Genomic DNA, 18,954 nt, shown 5'->3' on the forward strand with positions numbered 1-18,954 from the left:
CAAGGAGAGGAGATGTGTTTTAAGATTAGACATACCATGTAAAGACAACAGAGTCAGAGAGGAGAGGGAGAAGCTTAGTTCGTTTCCCCTCCCTGCTCTAGCTACTGCCCTCTTCATTTTTTTAATCTCCATTTTTCCCCATCTTCTCCCTCAGGTGAAACTCCCAGATTTCTGTTCCCATCACCTGACAGATTCTTGACCTAAGAGTTCTGTTACCGAATTTTAGACTGACAAGTGTGGCAGCCTCCTTTCAAACCAGCACACAAAACTCTTGACAGAAATGAAAAATTTGAGCAAACTCCTTAGATGAATAGGAAGCCTAATGTTGGTGGGAAATGCTTTTGCAAGAAAACTATTGGAAATGAACAATAGAGAATCAAAACCCAATATTTCTAAATGTGTACAACTTATGAAATGAAATACCTTGTCGTATTTCTCTCATGCTTTGAAAACAAAAAGAGATGAGGAGGTCTGTTTCTTATGAAATGTATGAGGAGTCTCAATATATTTCATAACCGAATACTGTCCTCTGTTCTCTCTTGTCTTAATGAGGCAAATATGAAACCTGCTTTGTTACCATGACTGGACTTTCTTCATCATGCATGCATGTAACTTCTGGGAGTGGTGCATATGTGCAGGACCGTATGATTAGAAACATAACTTGTGTAGGGGATGAAAAGAGTCTGTGCCTGTGTGTGCAGGTGTGGTACAGCAGCAGCAGGTTGGAAGGCCTGTAGTCTCGTCTACCCACCAGTCTCATTAGAGAGAAGCTATTTGCCACTGGCCAAGTCTGTCTTGGTTGGCAGTTCTGGTTATTTATAGTAAAAAGCCCAAGTCATTTATGCATTAAGGCAAACGCCAGCTCTGCTCACTGAAGTACTTTTGGTGTTTTTCCCCCTTGTAAGTAGGCATGTTAATGCTTGCAGTTATACCTTTCCATTTAAATATTCATTTCAAAAGGTGTGTGTCAATTGTTTTATAATAAACTGCCAAAAAAGGGGGTCTAAGCTTGCTTGCCTCCATCAGGAATTTCCACCCATAGGTTGGCCTGTGTTCCCCACCCCTTGGCTGTGGCCATGAATTCTAATGAACGCTGGCGTAGCTTATATAATGGCATGGCTCACTGGTAGCCTTACAGAGAGGGCTGTAAAAGCGTTGCTGTTTGTCTGGAGCTCTGCAATCAAGAAAAGCTGCATTTCTTGTTTGATTTCATAACTTGGAGTTCAGTCACCACTCGTAAGGGAAGTGTCCCTCTGAGTTACTGCTCCCCCATTATAAGTTGAAACCTGCACTGTAGAACAGGCACTATTAAAAGAAGGGGGTTTGCTGCTTTCTTCACTGTTCGGAGCTGTTGCTTCTTTTTTATTTTGTTTTTCAGATAGGTTATTGTTGCTGGTTTTTTTCCACACTAGACCTATCTCATGTGTGGGTACGTGTGATGCTGAATAAGATAAGGACTCTAAAGTTGTGGGGGTTTTTTTCTTGAAGGAAAAATGGTTTTGGTTGTTTCCTTCTGCATCACTGTTCAACCATAGGATGTGAAGGAAGCCTGAGATTTTTCTTAGCAGTACTCTGACAGAAGTTGCCTCTTCATGGACTGCTGGGTACCTTTTGTTCCTATCCTTGCACTAGTGAGCTCAGAAGAGGAACAAAAGCTAGTCAGGCTTCAAACCCCTAATAGTTCACTTTGTGACTTAAGTATATGCTTCTCTTTCAAATCTGTTTTTTGGCCAGTAATTTGAAAAGCTGTAGTGTTTGGGAAGGAGAGAGGGATTGTGAGCAGCAGAGTATTGTTTATGTTTGCTTTGTTTGGAAAAACAAACAGAAGGCCTTTAATACTTTGAATACAGCATCCTTGAATAATGCAACCTTTTCTGTCCAAAGCCATTGTCAGTGCAGGATAGCCGCTACCTTTCTGTTTTATGCTTTAAAAATGTTCTCTCTGCTGTGTGAGACCAGTAGCTAACTTAGGTTTGTTCCCCAGCATTGCATCCATATTTACATAATACAGCAGACTATACCAGTTAAACTTTTTACAAGCACAGCCCATCCAAGTCAGGACAGGTTACTTTCTTCTGTTGTGCCTATCGCCTGTATCCCTACTTAGTCAGTCTTACACACCTATCCGGGATAGAAACTGTTATGAACACCAACACATAGAGCTTTTTGTACTTTGCCTGTAAGAGGTTTTTTATTTAAGAACTGCTAGTGACTGCTAAGATTGTTATTACTTTTATTTAATCACTACAGTGCTGCCACTGGCTGCAGGACGGCTAGTTTATTCGGTACAATGAAGATGCTTAACTTAATTACGTTGTCTAAATATTCTTCCTTTTGGGGGATATAATCTTTGATGTGGAGAATGCAAAAGATGTGTTCTAAATGTGTCTTTTTTTCCTCCCCTGTGTAGCTTCACTTAGAACAGTCCTGAATAAATCTGAGGTGAAGTTGAGCTTTTATGAAATCTGGGTGGTTTTGTGGCTCTTGCATCACTGTTGCCTTTTGTTCCGCTTTTTAAGCTCATTTGTCTAATGGAAATCTGACATCTGTAGAGTCTGCAGTACTGAGCACATTATGTAAACTGAGGAGATTCACGACTAAGAGAATGTTAACTCAGAGACAATCTCTATTTCTTTTTTAATATAGTTTAGAATTGCATCACCCTACTGCATCTGACTGCATTATATTAATCTTAAAGCCTACGTGTTATTTGGTAAAATGTACTCCCATGAGTACAGGTATAGGCCTGGTGTAGTCTGGCTTTTGAACCTATCCTCTGATCTCTCTCCTTGGTCTTCTACTTTGGGCAGCGTGTTATGAAGTTAGGAAACTTGCCATGCTGGTTTCCTCCATTCATTCCTCAAGTTTGTTGAAGACATCAGGGATGCTAGCTATTGCCAAATGTAGCAGCATGCATTTGTGAAGTTTTGGCAGGGAGTCCCAGCTTATGGGGGATAATGAAACCATTAGGAGTTTTACTGCTGTCCCTTCTTACAGAGAAAGCTGCTTTTAAATAATCCATCTGATTGTTAGAAAGTTGAAACAACTGAGTTTGTTGCTAACGGCTGCTTCTTAAAGCACAGTGCTCAGGAGTGAATGTGATTAGCCTATTCTATGAACCTCAGGCAGAATTCTATGATTCTATGCACTTGCCCATTTTTCTCCTCCACGTGTCTTAACTTATTCCAGAAAGTTACTGGGCCAACTACTAGCTCCAGCCAAGCGATTCCAGAACCGTACTGTCCAGCTTCTCAAAAACGAGCTGTGGAAACTGTCTATATTTCTATTCTCCCTTCCCGGAGCATTAGTGATACATGTACTGAAGTACAGAAGGCAGGGTAAACATGATGCCAAGCCAGCTGCTTTGTATGATTGCTTTTTTGTGTGGGTTTTTTGTTTGTTTGTTGTTTTTGTTTTTTTTTAGGAAAGAGGCTGTAGTTGTTAATGGGCACCTCGAGGAGGGCTCATAAAGTCTTACAGGTGACTGCTGTTTTTCTGTCCTGGCTGAAAGGACAGTGTTCTTTTCAGTATCTCTGGTGATGGGGCAATAGAGTAGGCTTCAGTGCAGGCTTCTAAATGTGCTTTGAATTCTCTTGCAAACGGCTGTCTGCTGATTGCAAGAGATGTTAACAGTAATTAGTCTGAGTAACCCTTATCGTGGCTCAGTACGCATTCAGGCCTTTTATCTATATTGCTGCTCAGGGATTTTGCCAAAATCTAAAAAGCTTAGATCACAGTAAGGAAACAGGTATTCAGCAGGGTCTGCTTCCACTGAAGCATGATGCACTGTGCTGCTGGCTGTTTGTTAAACTTCCTTTGCAGGCTTGTAGCAGCCGTCTGCACTACTGAAGTAGTAAAATTTTGAAATCAATAATGCATGACTTGGCTTCTAATAATACAGCACAAACAAACTATTAGTTAAACAGCTGGCTTCTAGCTCTAAATGTGTAATCGGAGTTAATTGAATCCTTGCTATTTTATTTAATCATTAGTAACTACATAATAAACTCAGGAGGTGATTAGCAGGAACACTAAATGCATTTCTCATATCTCTTGTCTGAGAAAATGAAGGTCTATTTTCTAAGCTTTAATCCAAGCTGATATCAGTCCAGCTATATAACAGTAAGGTTCTGATCAATGTGTGATAAGTCAGTATATATCAGTGAGTTAGTTGAGACTTCCTGACCACTCTGAAACTGGGGAGCTGATGCCAACAGGACTTGTACTCAAATGGTTTTCGCAGCTAGCAGACTTTTCTTCTGAAGGCATTGTAGTTGGATGAGTGGTCATTGAACTAAAATGTCTATTTTGGAAGCCTTAGCTGTAAAATGCTATTAAATTTAAACAAGTGTACTTAAATATCTCCTTGAAGGGCACTAACTTAGAAATATTGACAAGTAATACTGATTTATCTCAGAGTCTACACTATTTTGGAGTTAAAGCTAAAATATAACACAGTTGAGTTTGACCTGCAAATGGCCTTAAAGACACATCTTGTGGCATGTAATAGGTAAAGCGTGTTAGATCAGCTGCTAAGGCTGCTGTCTTAAATGACTCTTCATTTCCTCTTCTAAAAAAATATATTGTCTTTCATGAGTCCCCTATATAAGAAATAGTTTTGAAGATACCGCTGTAAGTATGAGGTGCTACAAATGTACTTTAATGTTATGTCTTCAGTATTATACTGAAAAGGCCACTTCTCTTTTGCAGTAAACTGGGAAACAGTATGGAGAGCCAATACCAAAAAGAAATTCCGAGTTCATACCAATATGAACAGGAACGTGGCGCTTCTGCGAATATTCCCAGGAATAACTGCTGCTGCTGTGAGTGCCACCACGGAGGTTTGGAAGTGGATGAAATGATGCTCAAATACTTGATTAGTAAGCTAAGTGGGGATGCTACGCTGTTGTAGCAGTGGTTGGGTTTTAGAAGGAAGGGAAATAATCTGTTTTCTGATAAACATTTTCTGTAACATCAGAGCATTCAAAGACTATTTTCATGACCTACAGTCTATTAGTAAAACCTTTCAGAGTTTCTTTTATCTAAACTTTCTGGGCTCTGAAACTTAAAATTAATTTCTTATAAGGGCTTATAAATAAATAGATGAAGTGTGCTTTTCTGGAGAAGCATAAGCTTCAGTGATGGTGGAAATGTTTCTTGCTGCATATTAGGGCACACTAATACATACCTTGCCAAAGAATACATGATTGTGGAGGTGAGTGTGATTTCTTCCACAGCTCATGCTTGCTTTTCAAGGTTCATTTCATCTCATACTGGTGGTTAGCATGATTCTCAGCACTCATACAGAGCTCAAGATGAGGAGTAGGATTTTCCTGCTCTGAGCCTTTAAAAATTGTTTTACAGAACTATGGGTTTAGGTGAATTTGTCTTTAAATTTTTGTTTAGTACCACTTCCATTAAATTGATGGGTCTTTCATGAGTGTTGCCAATTTAAATTGAATCCAGTAGTTTAAGAAGCACTCCTCAGTTATATTACCATTCTTTTTAGGTGAATATGAACAGATGGAAAGGCAGAGAGGTGGTATATTTGCAATAAAACTCCAACTGAATAGCTAGTCTCACAGGGACTTACAGTGTATTGTGTTTAGCATATGTGATCAGCGAGGAAACGTTTAGATTGTATAAAATATATTTTTCTAGGAACAAAAATTAGCAAGGCGTTTTCTTAGAACGAGGCACAATAGCTATCATGTTAACAGCAGTCCCAGAAAGATTTTGAACCTGCATTAAATCAATTGCTTTTTGAGTTAAAAACAAAACAAAACAAAACCTCCATGCCTCAGTAGAGTGTTCTTTCCTGAAAGGTGAGATACTCCTTCTCTTAGGCATGTATTCGTTTGCAGAACTTTGCTAAAATGAAAAATCTGGGCAGTGGTGGGAGTTCTAGATTGAAATAATTCTGTTTTTATTTTGTAAGTGTAAATCTACCCTTTTGTTCCACCGTGGTGCAACATTATAGCCCGTTAATGGCCCTTAAACAATAGCATCCTTTCTCACACTGAGGTCACAATCGTGGAAAATAGTTTATTTTAAAATCTATCCCTGTAGGAATTTGAAAGGAAAATAAGAATTTGGAATGCACATTTTTTTAACGTTTTTCTTCAGTCCTTGTTACTGCAAACGAGGAGTACAGAAGGGCATGAGAAGACTTAGGCATGAGAGCCTATAAGACTGTACCAGGAAAAGCCTACTTTTTATAACTGCCATATAAGAAAATCTTAATGTGATGTAAACACAGCTTTCATCTCTCTTTGCTGTCTTGTTTTTAAACAGGTGAAAGCATTTCTCCAGCCTCCAATCGAAGGCATTGTACTTGAAACTTATGGAAGTGGCAATGCCCCGAATAGCAGAGAAGACTTGCTAGAAGAACTTAAGAGAGCAACTGAACGAAAAGTAGTGATTCTAAACTGTACCCAGTGCTTGCGAGGGTCTGTTAAAACAGTCTATGCAACAGGGCAGGTGAGGGTTGTGCAATGATTTCAGATTCTACTTCTGTGTAAAAGACATTTTGCTGATATAATCGTGATTTATGCGTCAAGTAGCACCGATGTATGAAGCCAGATTTGTTACACTGTGAAGATGCTGCTCGTAATATAACCATATTAGAAAAATATTAAGCTGTAAGCGTGTAAATATATATCTAAGAACACAGTCCTGTTACTCTCAGCCTGAATGGTCTACGTATTCACCTCAAATCCCAAATCACTGACTACTTTCTCCTGTCATGAGCAGCACTCCAGGGTACCTTACATTAGATTATTAGTGTCTGTCCCCAGGGCATTCCCTGAGCTAGAATCTAGCTTGTGGATCAGATGATCAAATAGAGTAATACTTGATAGGCCTGTGATTACTTAGTCACAATGTAAGAACAGCAGGAAAGCATGCAAATCCAAGCAGTATTCTAAATAATCAGTGTTTATTTGACTGGAAGTGCAACTGCATTCAGCGGGAAGGGGAACAATGTGTAAGGAAGCATATGCCTTGCAGAGTGGAAATCAGTTGTATTTAAGCTGTCGATGCTCTTACTATTCAGGACATTTTCTAGTGAGTTTCTTAATTGTGTGTTAAGATATGACATCACTGAGATTAATAAGAGCTCAAAATTCTATGAGAGTATGTGATACATATGGTGGTGTGAAGGAAGCTGGTTTGGCTGGCCTTTATAACAGCCAGCCATTATGTATCCAGGAGGCACTGCTGTAGGGTGATGCACGGCCCTGTTTTAGGCACCTGTTTTAGTTGGTAGTAGTCACCTGTCCAGCAGAGCGTATCCACTGACTACTCTCATCATTGGTCGCTCTTGACATGACTGTAAGGCAAACCTAGGTCCTCTGAACTGATGTTGAAACCTGCCTATTTTAACATTGGTTTTGGCACAGCTCTAGGTTATATTTGCTTTAAGAATAAAGTCTGTTTTGAGCAGAAAGAAAAGCAATTGTCAGGGGTTTTTATTTTCACCTTTTTGGTATTCTAACTTCATATACTGTGATATGAGCAGTTCTTTGGGTGTTAGTAGAATTTTAGCTAAGTTAAGGGGGAACGTTTTGAAAGTATCAACTTTAGGAGAGATCTCATGCTTTGTAGCAACTATGATAGAATCATTAAGGTTGGAAAAGACCACAGAGATCATATAGTCCCACCATGCCCGCTAACCATGTCGCTCCGTGCCAGGCTTTTTACGTTCTAATCCTGACTGTTTGTTTGTTTAATTGAAGGTTCTACTCATGTCACTAGCATTTGTCTTACCAAACATGTAGGGCCATGCAGAAATGTATTCACTTCTGGTATCCATCTATTACACTGAACATTTAATACGTTGCTTCAGCACCCATTGATGGAGGCTGTCCTGTTTTCTTGTCATCTTTCGAAATGCTGCTGAGCAAGCCAAATCCTACAGAATTACTTAGTGCTTACTTTTTTCATTGCCTTTTCTTTTTCATGAGAAACTGTTTACTGGAGGAAGTATCGTGGGTGAATGCTGGAAACGAACAATAATACATATATTTTTTTCTTTAAATATAACCTTTCACAGGTCTTTGCATGTGGCTAGGCTCTTTTTTACTCATCTAGTGTGTAAGCTGAGTCGTTGGTTTTATTTAATGAACTGAATGCCTGGCTTCTGAACCATCTGCAAAGCAGAAACTTATAATTGAGGAGACTTAAGGTATAGGAAGAAAGCTGGGAAATCCCTTCATCCTCCTTCCTAAGCCTACTGAAAAAGCACTAACTGTTATTCAGTTAGCTCTCCAGAACAGAGAGTATTTCTCATCTTCTTTATATTTGTTTTTTTCCATATGACTTTCATATTGGTCTGGGGCTCTCAGAGATGTTAATATGCTGATCAAGTCTCTGAAATATTAGTTAAGTCACAAGTTCCAAAGATGAAGTTTATACACAAGGCACTTAAAAGTAGATCAGTGTAAAGAAGCTACTGCAAGATGTTTAGCTGTGAGGCATCATGTAATGGCAAAGCTAATGGCCTATAGTTTATAGAAACCTGAATGTTTGCCCATGTACAATTTACTGATGGGATCAGAAATCTTCTTTATCTCTTATATACTTATGAAGCTTGCTAACCACAGTAAAGATGCTTGAGCTTCTTACTCTGGTTCAGTCGCTGGTGTGCTTTTATTAACTACCAGCAAGATAAGTTTAAAATGTTGGGCCATCTTTTTCAGTTGTTCTCATCACAACTGCGTAGATTACACATTTTAGTTGCATGTTCTAAATCACACAATGCTCGTGCAGCCTGAAAGGATATGAAAGCACTCCTGCTGTGAGCGCACTGTAATGCTGGAACTCATCCAAAGATATGCCCCATAAAAGAACGGTAAATATGTCGGAGTAAGAGCAGCCTACTTGGCAGTGTTCACAACGCCACTGGGTTAAAATGGAGTAACTGCAGCTTTTTAGTAAAAGTAATCTGACAACTCTGCGGATAGCTGATGCAAAGCAGTGACCTTTCCCCCTGAGCACAGTCAGTGACCGTGGCAAGGCTGAATTCTTCAGTGTTGCTGTGTGAAAAGGAACGTAAAGTATAAGCCAGCTTTATTCAGCTGGCTCTAGTACTTGCCCAGTATTTGATAGCTAAGATTACAGAAATTACAGTGGCAGTAGGAGTAAAAGTGCGGAGGCACGGCTGCATGCTGCATTCTGTATTGCTGCACATTCATGTCCGTCTTCTGTACACACTGATATTTCTGCATGCTATGCTAATTGGAGCCATTATTTCTTTTCCTTCAGACTCTCGCTGATGTTGGAGTAATTCCTGGGTGTGATATGACACCAGAAGCAGCCTTAACTAAACTGTCATACGCGCTCAGCAAGAGTGAGCTTAGCTGGGAGGAGAAGAGACAGGTAAATATTTCAGTGTGACCTTGAAAGGCTTTAACTTTCTCATCTACTGTGCTAACTTCTGCTCAGCTGTATGCTTTGAGATTCTCCCTTCCATTTAAAAACAGTTGGTTCCAGAGCCATTATGTGAACATCATGTTGGTTTTTTTCTTATAGAAAATACTCTTAGGCAAAGAAATGTATGTAGATTGGGGAAGAAAAGAATTATCTGCATAAATCAGTTGAAGGCTATGACCAAGCCATAAAAATGCAGTAGTCTGCGTTAGAGATTTCCATACAAAAGAATATGTGTGGAAATTAATAAGGGAGGCAGAATCCTAACTCTCCTGATGTCAGCAAAGATCGTGTCGTTGATATTAGTGGTAAAGCTACTTTTAAAAATGAATGGTATGTACAACCTCTTCCTTTACAGTACTACTTCTGTGAGCTTTAGGGATGCATTTTATAAATACATCCAAAGTAGAGGATTATTTTAAGAACCAATCATAATGTATTTAAAAATCTTAGCCCCTTTAACATAGCTCTTTCTGTCCATCGTTGTTTAATTATGGCGTTTTCCTCTAAATGATAAAGTTCCTGTATACAAGGAACACAGAGCTGTGAATTAGGTGGGGGAGCAGCAGACTACAGGAATGCATGTGTTTCTGTGCCTGCATGCAGTGAAACCAAAATCATGACACTTTGGGAGATGACATCACAGTGAGTCACTCTCTTGTCTTCAGCACTGAGTGCACGTGTATATCTAATGATATTCGTGGTTTGGTTTTTTTTTTAACTAAAATTGAAAGAAATTTGACCTTGATTTCATGCTCAGTAGGAACTCTGAGACAAGCATGTTAGGGTACCTGTGACCATAAGTGGGTGACTGGAAGTACCACGAACTGTACTTGGAAATACTTTCAGTTTCAGAGCTTTGTGTTGTTTGCTGAAGTCCTTACTCTGAAAAATGAGAGGAGGAGAGGCTGTGGTTTTTTTTCACTGAGGATGGCAAGAACATACTCTGTGCAACAACATGCTAAGCAGGCAGCATGACGTTGCAAGTTGTGGTACTGCATGTGTTTGTGTATATACACTTCAGAAACTCAGGCTCTTTACTGATGCCCCCCTGGTAGACTCACTGACCCCTGGAATACACGTATACTAGCCTCTTTCTTAATGCAGACTTTAATCTTCTTGCACAGAGGATCATTTGACCTGGAACCGGAGAAACTTTCCGGCTGACATCCTGCCTAGGTGTATGGGTTAAAACTTAATTTGAGATCCAGTTTGCCAAGGCGAGATAGCTGAATTATTCAGGTGAGGACTTGGTGACACTACGTTTTAGGTACCACTGGCGCATGGTATTCCTGCATCATCTGTAACGTGTTACATGGTGTTATGAGGTAGTGCTGCCAGCTCCCTTACACGACTTGAAAAATAAATAACTTTTGCAGTTTCTCTGAGTTAAGCAGGACCGTTTTCCTCATTTGTCTCACTGTACAGACTCACAAACAGTTGTGTTGGCACAACTAAGGGAGCAACATGCTACATTGCCTGGGCAGGAATGAGTGGTAGAGATCAGGAGAAGAAGAAAGCCTGGAAATATGTTGTCTGTGGCAATATCCTCAGCTAAGCATATCCCCAAACAATGGTCTCCCAAGAGACAGAAGCTCTCCTGAAGCTGGAGTGGTTATTTTAGGATTCTCTTTCAACATGAAGAAACAAGGAATGTGCCCCTAGATACATGCAAATGGCTGCACAGCTGGTAGGTCTGAGTAAGGCACACAGGATTTTTGCATTGGATGCTTTTAGCATCGGTGCCAATTGCTAGGGTTACTTGTGCAAAGTAATGATCTCAACCTGTCAAACTCTAAAAGTGTGCCAAAGCAATTGGTATCATCCGAGCGAGTTACATGTACATGGGACTCTTCCAGCAGACAGCTATAGTGTTGTCAGCGCTTGGGAGCTTTTTTTGTAATAAAGGGCATGCCTAGACATAAGTGAACCTGGGGCATTCCTCCTTCCAACATCACATCTGTTTTTGCAAACTTTCACAATCCTGCTTTTTAAAATTCTAATTGAAGCGACTACGTGCTTTGTAGCTGCATCAGCAGCCCGTAGTGAAAGGGTGCCAATATGTAAAATTGTGAATGGCTTCTCTCCTTGTTCTCCAGATTTCATAGAGCCTGCTTTTCACAGCATTTTAGTTTCTTTATTGTCATGTTCCAGCAATTTCTACACGTGATTTGGCTGTCCATTTTTGTTGTCTCTTGTTTTTTCCTGCTTGCATCAGATGCTCTCACACTGCATACTATTCACACCTGCTTTGTGATTAAGTAATGAGCACTATGACAGAAGCTCTGCATTGAAAACTGGTTCTATGGCCAAAAATGTTAACAAAATCGGGGCTACTGGAGCTGTTTGAAAATCAGTTGGAATAGATGACTTCCACAGGCAGCACTGGGCTTTGTTTTGAGGCCTAAGCGTAGTCTGTGTAGGAGTACCGGGTGTTGGCAATGCTGGCAAAAGGCAATATTTCAAAATATTCTGGTCTTCCGCCTTGCTCTGCTAATTACTCAATATCTTTGTGTTTTAAGTAGCATACTCCATTAGGGAACTTCTGTCTGCATATTCTAAAAACTGAGGTGTTTTGCTATGTGCTTAGTTTGGTTTTTTGCTTTGGAAGAAAGTTTTATTTGCCTGTCCCTTCCCTTCCCCCCCCCCCCCCGCTCTTTTTAAACTTGCAATCTTCATGGGACAGTAACAATTTATTTAATCTTCTGTCTGCGTTCAATTACTTTCCATAATTCCTCCAAACAATCTTCTTAGTTGATCCTAAGGTTATTTTATTAGACTACTACCATATTTTCCTTTGCTAACAAAGGATTTGATTGCTTGCTTTTCAGATGCTGAGTGAGAATCTAAGAGGAGAAATGACTGTTGTACCCACAGGAGCCAAGATCTCTCTCAGAGATAGCAAGTTTATTCAAGTGATTGCCAGATCTCTAAGTATCAGCTGCAAGGAGGTATATCTTTAAATATTTAAACCCAAACTCATGTAAATCTATAAACTCAGTTAAATGAACCTAGTTTACAGCTGAAAGAAAAATGGAACACTGAAACTTTTAGATTATTTTTTCAGTACCAAGTGCCCCAGCTAACCAGCTGGGGTGGAGAGAAAGGACACAATGACAAGCAGGGCATTAAAATGGTTTTAATTAAAAACACATTAAATTTGCTGTTTTGTTAGTTGTTTTTTTTTTTTTTTCTTTCTTTGTAGCCCCATCTTGACTTTATTTTCTTGGCTGCCTGGCTACAATAACAAGCCTCAGACAGTTGCTGTAATTCAGGGTATCAATGATATGAAAAAGTGCTGTGTGTTTTTGTGGTCAAATGTATTGACAGTTTGGAGCAAGCCAAATAATAAGGGGTATAACAACTTAATTGTGCATGCAGTCATAGAAGGATGATACTGAGGAAGCGTTACACAAGTATAATTTGTGGTTTTTAATATTAGTCTCAATTGGAAAATCAGAAACTATAGTACTGGTTCTTAGATACAAGCGTTTGCTTTCCTCTTGACATGTTTTGAGGGAAGATGAGATTTTTAATAGCTATACAAATACTGAATTTATTTAGTTCTTTAGTATGAGAAATGGGAGGTTTGGAAGTACAGATTACACAAATATCTGAGGACTCACATGACTAAAGTTGATTCATTCTTGACGAGAATAAATGATAATGATCTCCTCTAACTCCTACCAACCCTGTTTCTCTTACTGTACTGATGTGTAACTGTGGCAGGGCAGAGATGGTAATTAGTATGTGCACTTTAAATGGTATATATAGATACCAGGTAATTGTAGTGTTGCTAGGGAGGAATATAAATCATGGATGGGAGAGATACAAAATGTAAAGTAAACATGAGACTTCTTTCCTTCCAAGAACAAAATGCTACCATTTTAAAATATCCAGATGACTAATTTGAAAACTTTACATGAAAGTGTAAGGGCAGAGTTTTTATGACTTAGATTTTAATCACATTACAGGCGAGACTGATATTAAATGTTTGCTTTTATTTGTTTCTCAGGAGTTAGAAGCTGTAAGAGATGCATTAATTCCACCTTTGGCTTGTGCTGCAGCTAAACTGGGTGACATAGACGCACTGAGAGCCATAGCAGAAATGGTAATGTGAAATTCACAGTTTGTGAATAAGTATTCAAGTAGAGCTTGAATATAGGAATATTGTACATGATAGGAGGAAGCTAATGCTCTCTGGGAAGCAACGATATAGGTCTTAAAATCAAGGTGCTTTGACTAATAGAACTAGTTTCTAGGCACTTCAGACTTTGCCTTCAAAACTGGTGTGTTCTTTCCTCTATCTGGTTCTCAGCTGCTTTCATTTTCTTTTGAACTGCAAAAATACAGGTAGATTAATATGCAAGTTCTTATCTGCTAACTTTGGAACACTTTAAAATGATTTGTGCTGCCTTCTTTCATTTAACTCTCTTTATGCATATTCATAGTATCCAGCTTTTGGATGTAAATCTGTCGTGATTTAAAAAAAAAAAAAAAAAAAAGAACTTGGAAATTATATTTAAGTGAAATGCAGTGCAGTGTTAAATCAGGATTTTGGCTCTCCCCATAGCTCTAGCTTGGATTATACTTGAAAAAAGAAATACCTATTACCCTGTATCATTTTCTACACCTCTTTCTTTTAATTTTCCTTGTTCTAACTCTAGTCTAGAGGCTTTGATAATGGGTCTAGAAAAAGGATAAATGTATCTTGAAAATAACAATAAATGTAGACCAAATTAGGAGACTCTATGCACAAAGCTGCTGTGTGACGTAGAGCAGCAAAAAGCCTATCTGAGGGGGCTGGAATGAGAAAAGGAGAGTGAAATAAATACCTGTACTGGTGCTAGAAATATCACTATGAGATAAACTTGTAAGCTTAATATTTTGGCGGTACAGCTTGTCATGGTTTGCTGTACCAACAATTTAATGTGCAGCCACTGCCTTTTTAGCATGTGAAAGACCTGTCCTTTTGTAGGGTGGAAACCTAAGCTGTGAAGACTATGATGGCCGAACTCCACTTCATATTGCAGCCTCTGAAGGGCATTTACCATTAGTTGAGTATTTGTTAACATCTGGTGCAACTGTTTACGCTAGAGACAGATATGGATCTACCCCACTGATGAATGCGATCAAGTTCAGGTAACAATTTCTATACCACTTTGTGTTAAGCTTATAAACATTACATCAATTTGAATGTTAAAGTCCATCCCTATTTTTTTGGCCTTGTGTTGTCTCAGCGATCATGTGTAAACGACAGCAGTGAAAATAACACAAAACAGCTTTGTTTCAAAGGATGTGACTAGCCTAAATTAAAACTATTTTTGAAATGACAGAAAATTAAAGCAAAAAACTTTGTACGCATGTGGAATTTTAGCATAAGGTGACTTATTGCTGCCTTCTTGCCAAGGCTTTGTCCGTAATTTCAGGTCTCCACTTTCTGCTATGAGGCTTCTTTATAAAACAGAGCCAAACTCATTTTGACTGTCAGAAGTGCGAACGCAGGACCCTGGGCAGTTTGTTTTTTTTCTGCCCTCCCCTTTCTCATCAAGACCAGACTGTTTCAATTGGCACAAAATATACTGGTAGGTTGTCATGTTTTAGTCTTTCCTTTTCACCTATGCTTGCTTGAGTCTCTTGCTGGGTGACTTTTTTGTTATATATGTTTTTTTCTCTCTTCCACCCACTCGTAATAATATGAGATGTCTGTGTGGCTCTGCCTGCTTTGTGGATTTCCTCTTCCTGTTGTTCTGAATGTCAGTAGTTCTTGAATGATAGTCATGGACAAGTGATGTACTGGTCTTTTCCATGTTGCATGCTCTTAAGGGACGGCCATGACATAGTGTGTAAAAGTTATCATTTAGGAGACATTTAATTTTAAAATAGTTGTTTTTTATAGCCTGGGGAGTCATAGAGCCACTGGTCTTCCAACGTGTTAGAAGCTGCATGCCCTAATCTCTTGTTTCTTTGATCCACTTTCAGCTCCTTATCTCATATTCAGTCTGTATGATGGCAGGAGAGAAGCTATTTTACATAAAGGAGCTTGGAGTGGTAGAACTGTAATGGTCTTCATGGGTGTCTGTCCCCAGATATTCCTACAGCTTTCTCACGTTGACAAGTTCACCTGGTCTTTCAGGCTGGAGACTGCTCCCTGGCAGGTCTAACAGCCATGTTTTTGCATTGGCTACAGAAGTAACTTTTTTGCCTGTCTCAACCACCAGATGCAAGAAAACTCAACAGGCCATGTTAACTTGAGATTTTAAGTCCTGTTTGGCCCCACTGTGCTACTGCCATACCTGCTGCATGATCCCCTATGGATTCATAAGTTGTTGCTTAGTCTTATGAATATATGAGCTCTTCAGTGGCAAACCCTTGAAGTCTTAAAGCGAAAACAAGCCCAACAGCAAATCAAACAAATAACCTCATAGCTGAATAGAAGTGGCTCTAGTCCAATGTGAGAAAATGCTAAAACGTTAGATACCATTAGATGTTCCTGCAAATCAGGCACCTACTTTTTTTTTTTACCGCACCCAACTACCGCCTGAGGAATTTCACATGAGCTTGTTGTTTGGATTCTTTAGCATTGCCACTCCTATATTAAGACTCCTGCTATGACTCTTAAGCTCTTTAAAACTGCACACACATTTTGATATTGGGAACTGTAAAAGGAAACTGAACCATAACCATTTTCAGTTTCTCTTTTTGTTTCAACTGCTGTAATGAGAGGAAGAGTTGACTTGGAAGTAATTTCATAATTTTGTGTTTATGATCTCCTGTGTACTCACACTGCGTTTCGCTCTGATAAGCCTGCAAGAAGATGGGCAAAGATCAGACAGCTTTATGTGTGTGTAATTAGATACCCACTAAAAAGATTTGAGCTACAGAAATATTTAAATTCTGTTTATTAAATGGTTGCGTGCTGAAAGTGAAGATTATCCTGATGCAATGTACTGTGTGCAGAAAGGGAAGGGGGAAAACCAACTTTAATGAGCAGTCAGTGCTTTATAATGTTTCATATTGTAACTTTCTCAATTTTACTGAATATTGCATCAGCTTAATCCCATTTTCTGAGAATTAATATTTGCTTAATTGGAATATAATTGCAGTACAGAATCCGCTCATCTTAAAAGCAGCTTTCCTTCAGTTTTCTATGTCACATTGTTCAGCAGCTTGCCTTTTGACCTAGCATGTAAATCTGTGTAATGATGACTGATTTTCCTTTTCCATTTCATAACGTGTAAAGATGATCAGGAGTTATGTCTCTTCTTAAAAGCATCCTAACATAGTCCTGACACTTATAGATCAGCAATTTGATCTATATCAATGGTAGTCTCTTAAGTTTGTTTGTTGTTGTTTTGGGTTTTTTTTACTCTACGTGACTCTTTATTTCTGTAGATGGTAAAATGTGGAGTCCAGTTCTAAATGAGAAATGAAGTACTGCATTTCCGCTTTTTCATTTGTAACTGCAATTTACATGTAGTCTCATTCACTTTATGCATGAAGTTAAACAGACCACTGTTAATTTAGGCCAGTTGCTTGACATATCAAAATTAGTAGCGTTCTTTTAACTTCTTAGAGTACCCTCCAGGGATAATTCATTTTCAAAACAATAGAATAATATTTTCTTAATAACAGAAACTTTTCTAAGCAGGAAAATGTCTTGAATAAAAACTGTATATTTTATGTAGTAAAAGCACTTCCCTTTACTTATAGCACAGTGGTAAGAGGTTGAAAACAGGGAGTTTCTGGTGTGCTGCTGTCAGATTAGAGGCAGTAAAATTACCTCCCACGTAAATAAAAATTTAAATACTTGATATTTTGCAAGGTTCCATTTACATTACTTCAGGAAATGGAAGGCAGAGCGAGAGTTTAAACACTGAAGTTTAGAAAAGTATTCTGAAGTTTGTCCTTACAATCCTAGAGCATAAAATTCCCACTGATACTCTGTAGAAAACTGAAGAAGTGAAACTAAGCTCATCCTGCCATAACCATTGCAGTTGCTAGGGAAGCAAGCATTAAAAAGAATGAAGCCTGTCAAGTTTGGATATACATTACACCTGCATTTCTTTAAAGAGAGCTGGTGGAAGGTGTATACCCTAGGGCCCCAACCTTGCAAACTCTTACATGTGTGTTTGTTTCACATGTGTGATTCATGCCTTTTGAAGTCGATTCCCTTCTGTAAGTGTCTGCCAAGTCAAAGCCTAGGATGATACGTACGGTGCAGCTTCGTGGTGGCTGCAAAGTCAGAGCCAGAAGTTCTGGTGTCTTTATCTGGATCTTAAATTTTGAGCATGGGAATGGATATTTGAAGACCACACTAAACCCTTTATTTTGCTCTTCAGTCATTAAAATACTAGTTTACTTTTTTTTTTATTGTTATTATCATATATGTTTTTTTAACCTTCAGTGTTATCATTAGTAATAGAATCAGAGCAGGGGAGACACTAGAAACACTTCTGGTCTGTTATATTTTCCATTCGAGAGCAAATAAATGTCAGTGGCAGTATCAAAAAGCTAATTTCAGTAACATGAAATAGCACTGTTTGTATGGGCTGTGTCTGAGCCAGAGCCATGGTTAGGTAATAGAGGGAGCTAAGGAAAGGCAGACAGGAGCAGCTCGCAGGCACCGCGCGTGCTCATGGTTTTGCTTAGTAGATGAAGCTGGACTGGACAAGCAGCTCTGCGCTGCAGGTTAACATGGAGACATTGGTCTTTTCTCTAAACTTATACTTTAATTATCCAGCAGTTGCACTGCTCTTGGTTGTGTGCTGTCATGTTAGAAAGGGAGTCGCATTTGAACCATTGCCAGGAATTTTATTGCTCATGACATCAGTTAAACCGCTGGTCCTTCTGAGGCTTTAGCAAAGCCATAGAAGAGCAGAAACAACGTCTGAAGACAAATACCTCTCTTGTGCATAAGACATATCAGCAAATGCACTGCCAGCCTCTCGAAGTCTGAATAACACTCTTGTGGGTAAATATAAGAAGTGATAGAGCTGGATAGGGCTTAAGTTTTTTGAGAATATAGATGCCATTTGAACGCAAATAGGAACAAGCTGCTGCACAGCTTAGCCCCACATAGTTCTCACATTGAGTGATGGGAATGTGAGTGGTGGTCTATGCTTTCTTGCTCTTCATAGTCACAGTACCAAATTTAACACTTTTCAGCTAATTACTGGTCTAAGAATTCATAAATGTAGAATTCATTCTCCTCTGCAGGCTGAAAAATAGGATGCAGTGTCATTATTTACTTTCTCAAGGGGATGCCTGTGGGTGACAAGCTGTGTTATAAGGGACCTTCCTGAGAAAATATTTCGGATAAACAACTTGTGGTGCTTGCTGTTATAGCAATGCTTTGCCTGCCATGACATATATATGTATATATATTGAAATTAAGTACATTTTGAAAAAATACATCTGATAGGGCAAATAACTCATGTTTGGAAAAGCAAAATGATTCCCACATTGCCACTACAGTGTTTGGTTTTTAATTTATAAGGATAGACCTTACATGGAATATATAAG

The 18,954-nt window shown here is 39.0% G+C and overlaps 1 protein-coding gene across 4 annotated transcripts in view; it reads left to right on the forward strand.

Annotated features, from left to right (window-relative positions):
* The window catches only part of ASPG (asparaginase), a 44,967-nt gene that overhangs the window by 16,920 nt on the left and 9,093 nt on the right, over window positions 1-18,954 (forward strand). For 3 of the 4 annotated variants that reach the window (XM_052693849.1, XM_052693847.1, XM_052693848.1), the window contains exons 7-12: window positions 4,711-4,823; window positions 6,295-6,480; window positions 9,265-9,378; window positions 12,261-12,380; window positions 13,445-13,540; window positions 14,408-14,571. In XM_052693849.1, the coding sequence (XP_052549809.1) occupies window positions 4,711-4,823; window positions 6,295-6,480; window positions 9,265-9,378; window positions 12,261-12,380; window positions 13,445-13,540; window positions 14,408-14,571 (793 nt within the window). Of the gene's footprint in view, window positions 1-4,710; window positions 4,824-6,294; window positions 6,481-9,264; window positions 9,379-12,260; window positions 12,381-13,444; window positions 13,541-14,407; window positions 14,572-14,858; window positions 15,015-18,954 lie in introns of all 4 variants that reach the window. The other variant, XR_008209137.1, reaches the window with a different exon arrangement.

Source organism: Tympanuchus pallidicinctus, unplaced genomic scaffold (genome assembly GCF_026119805.1).
Source record: "Tympanuchus pallidicinctus isolate F22 unplaced genomic scaffold, pur_lepc_1.0 scaffold3, whole genome shotgun sequence".
Lineage (NCBI taxonomy): Eukaryota > Metazoa > Chordata > Aves > Galliformes > Phasianidae > Tympanuchus > Tympanuchus pallidicinctus.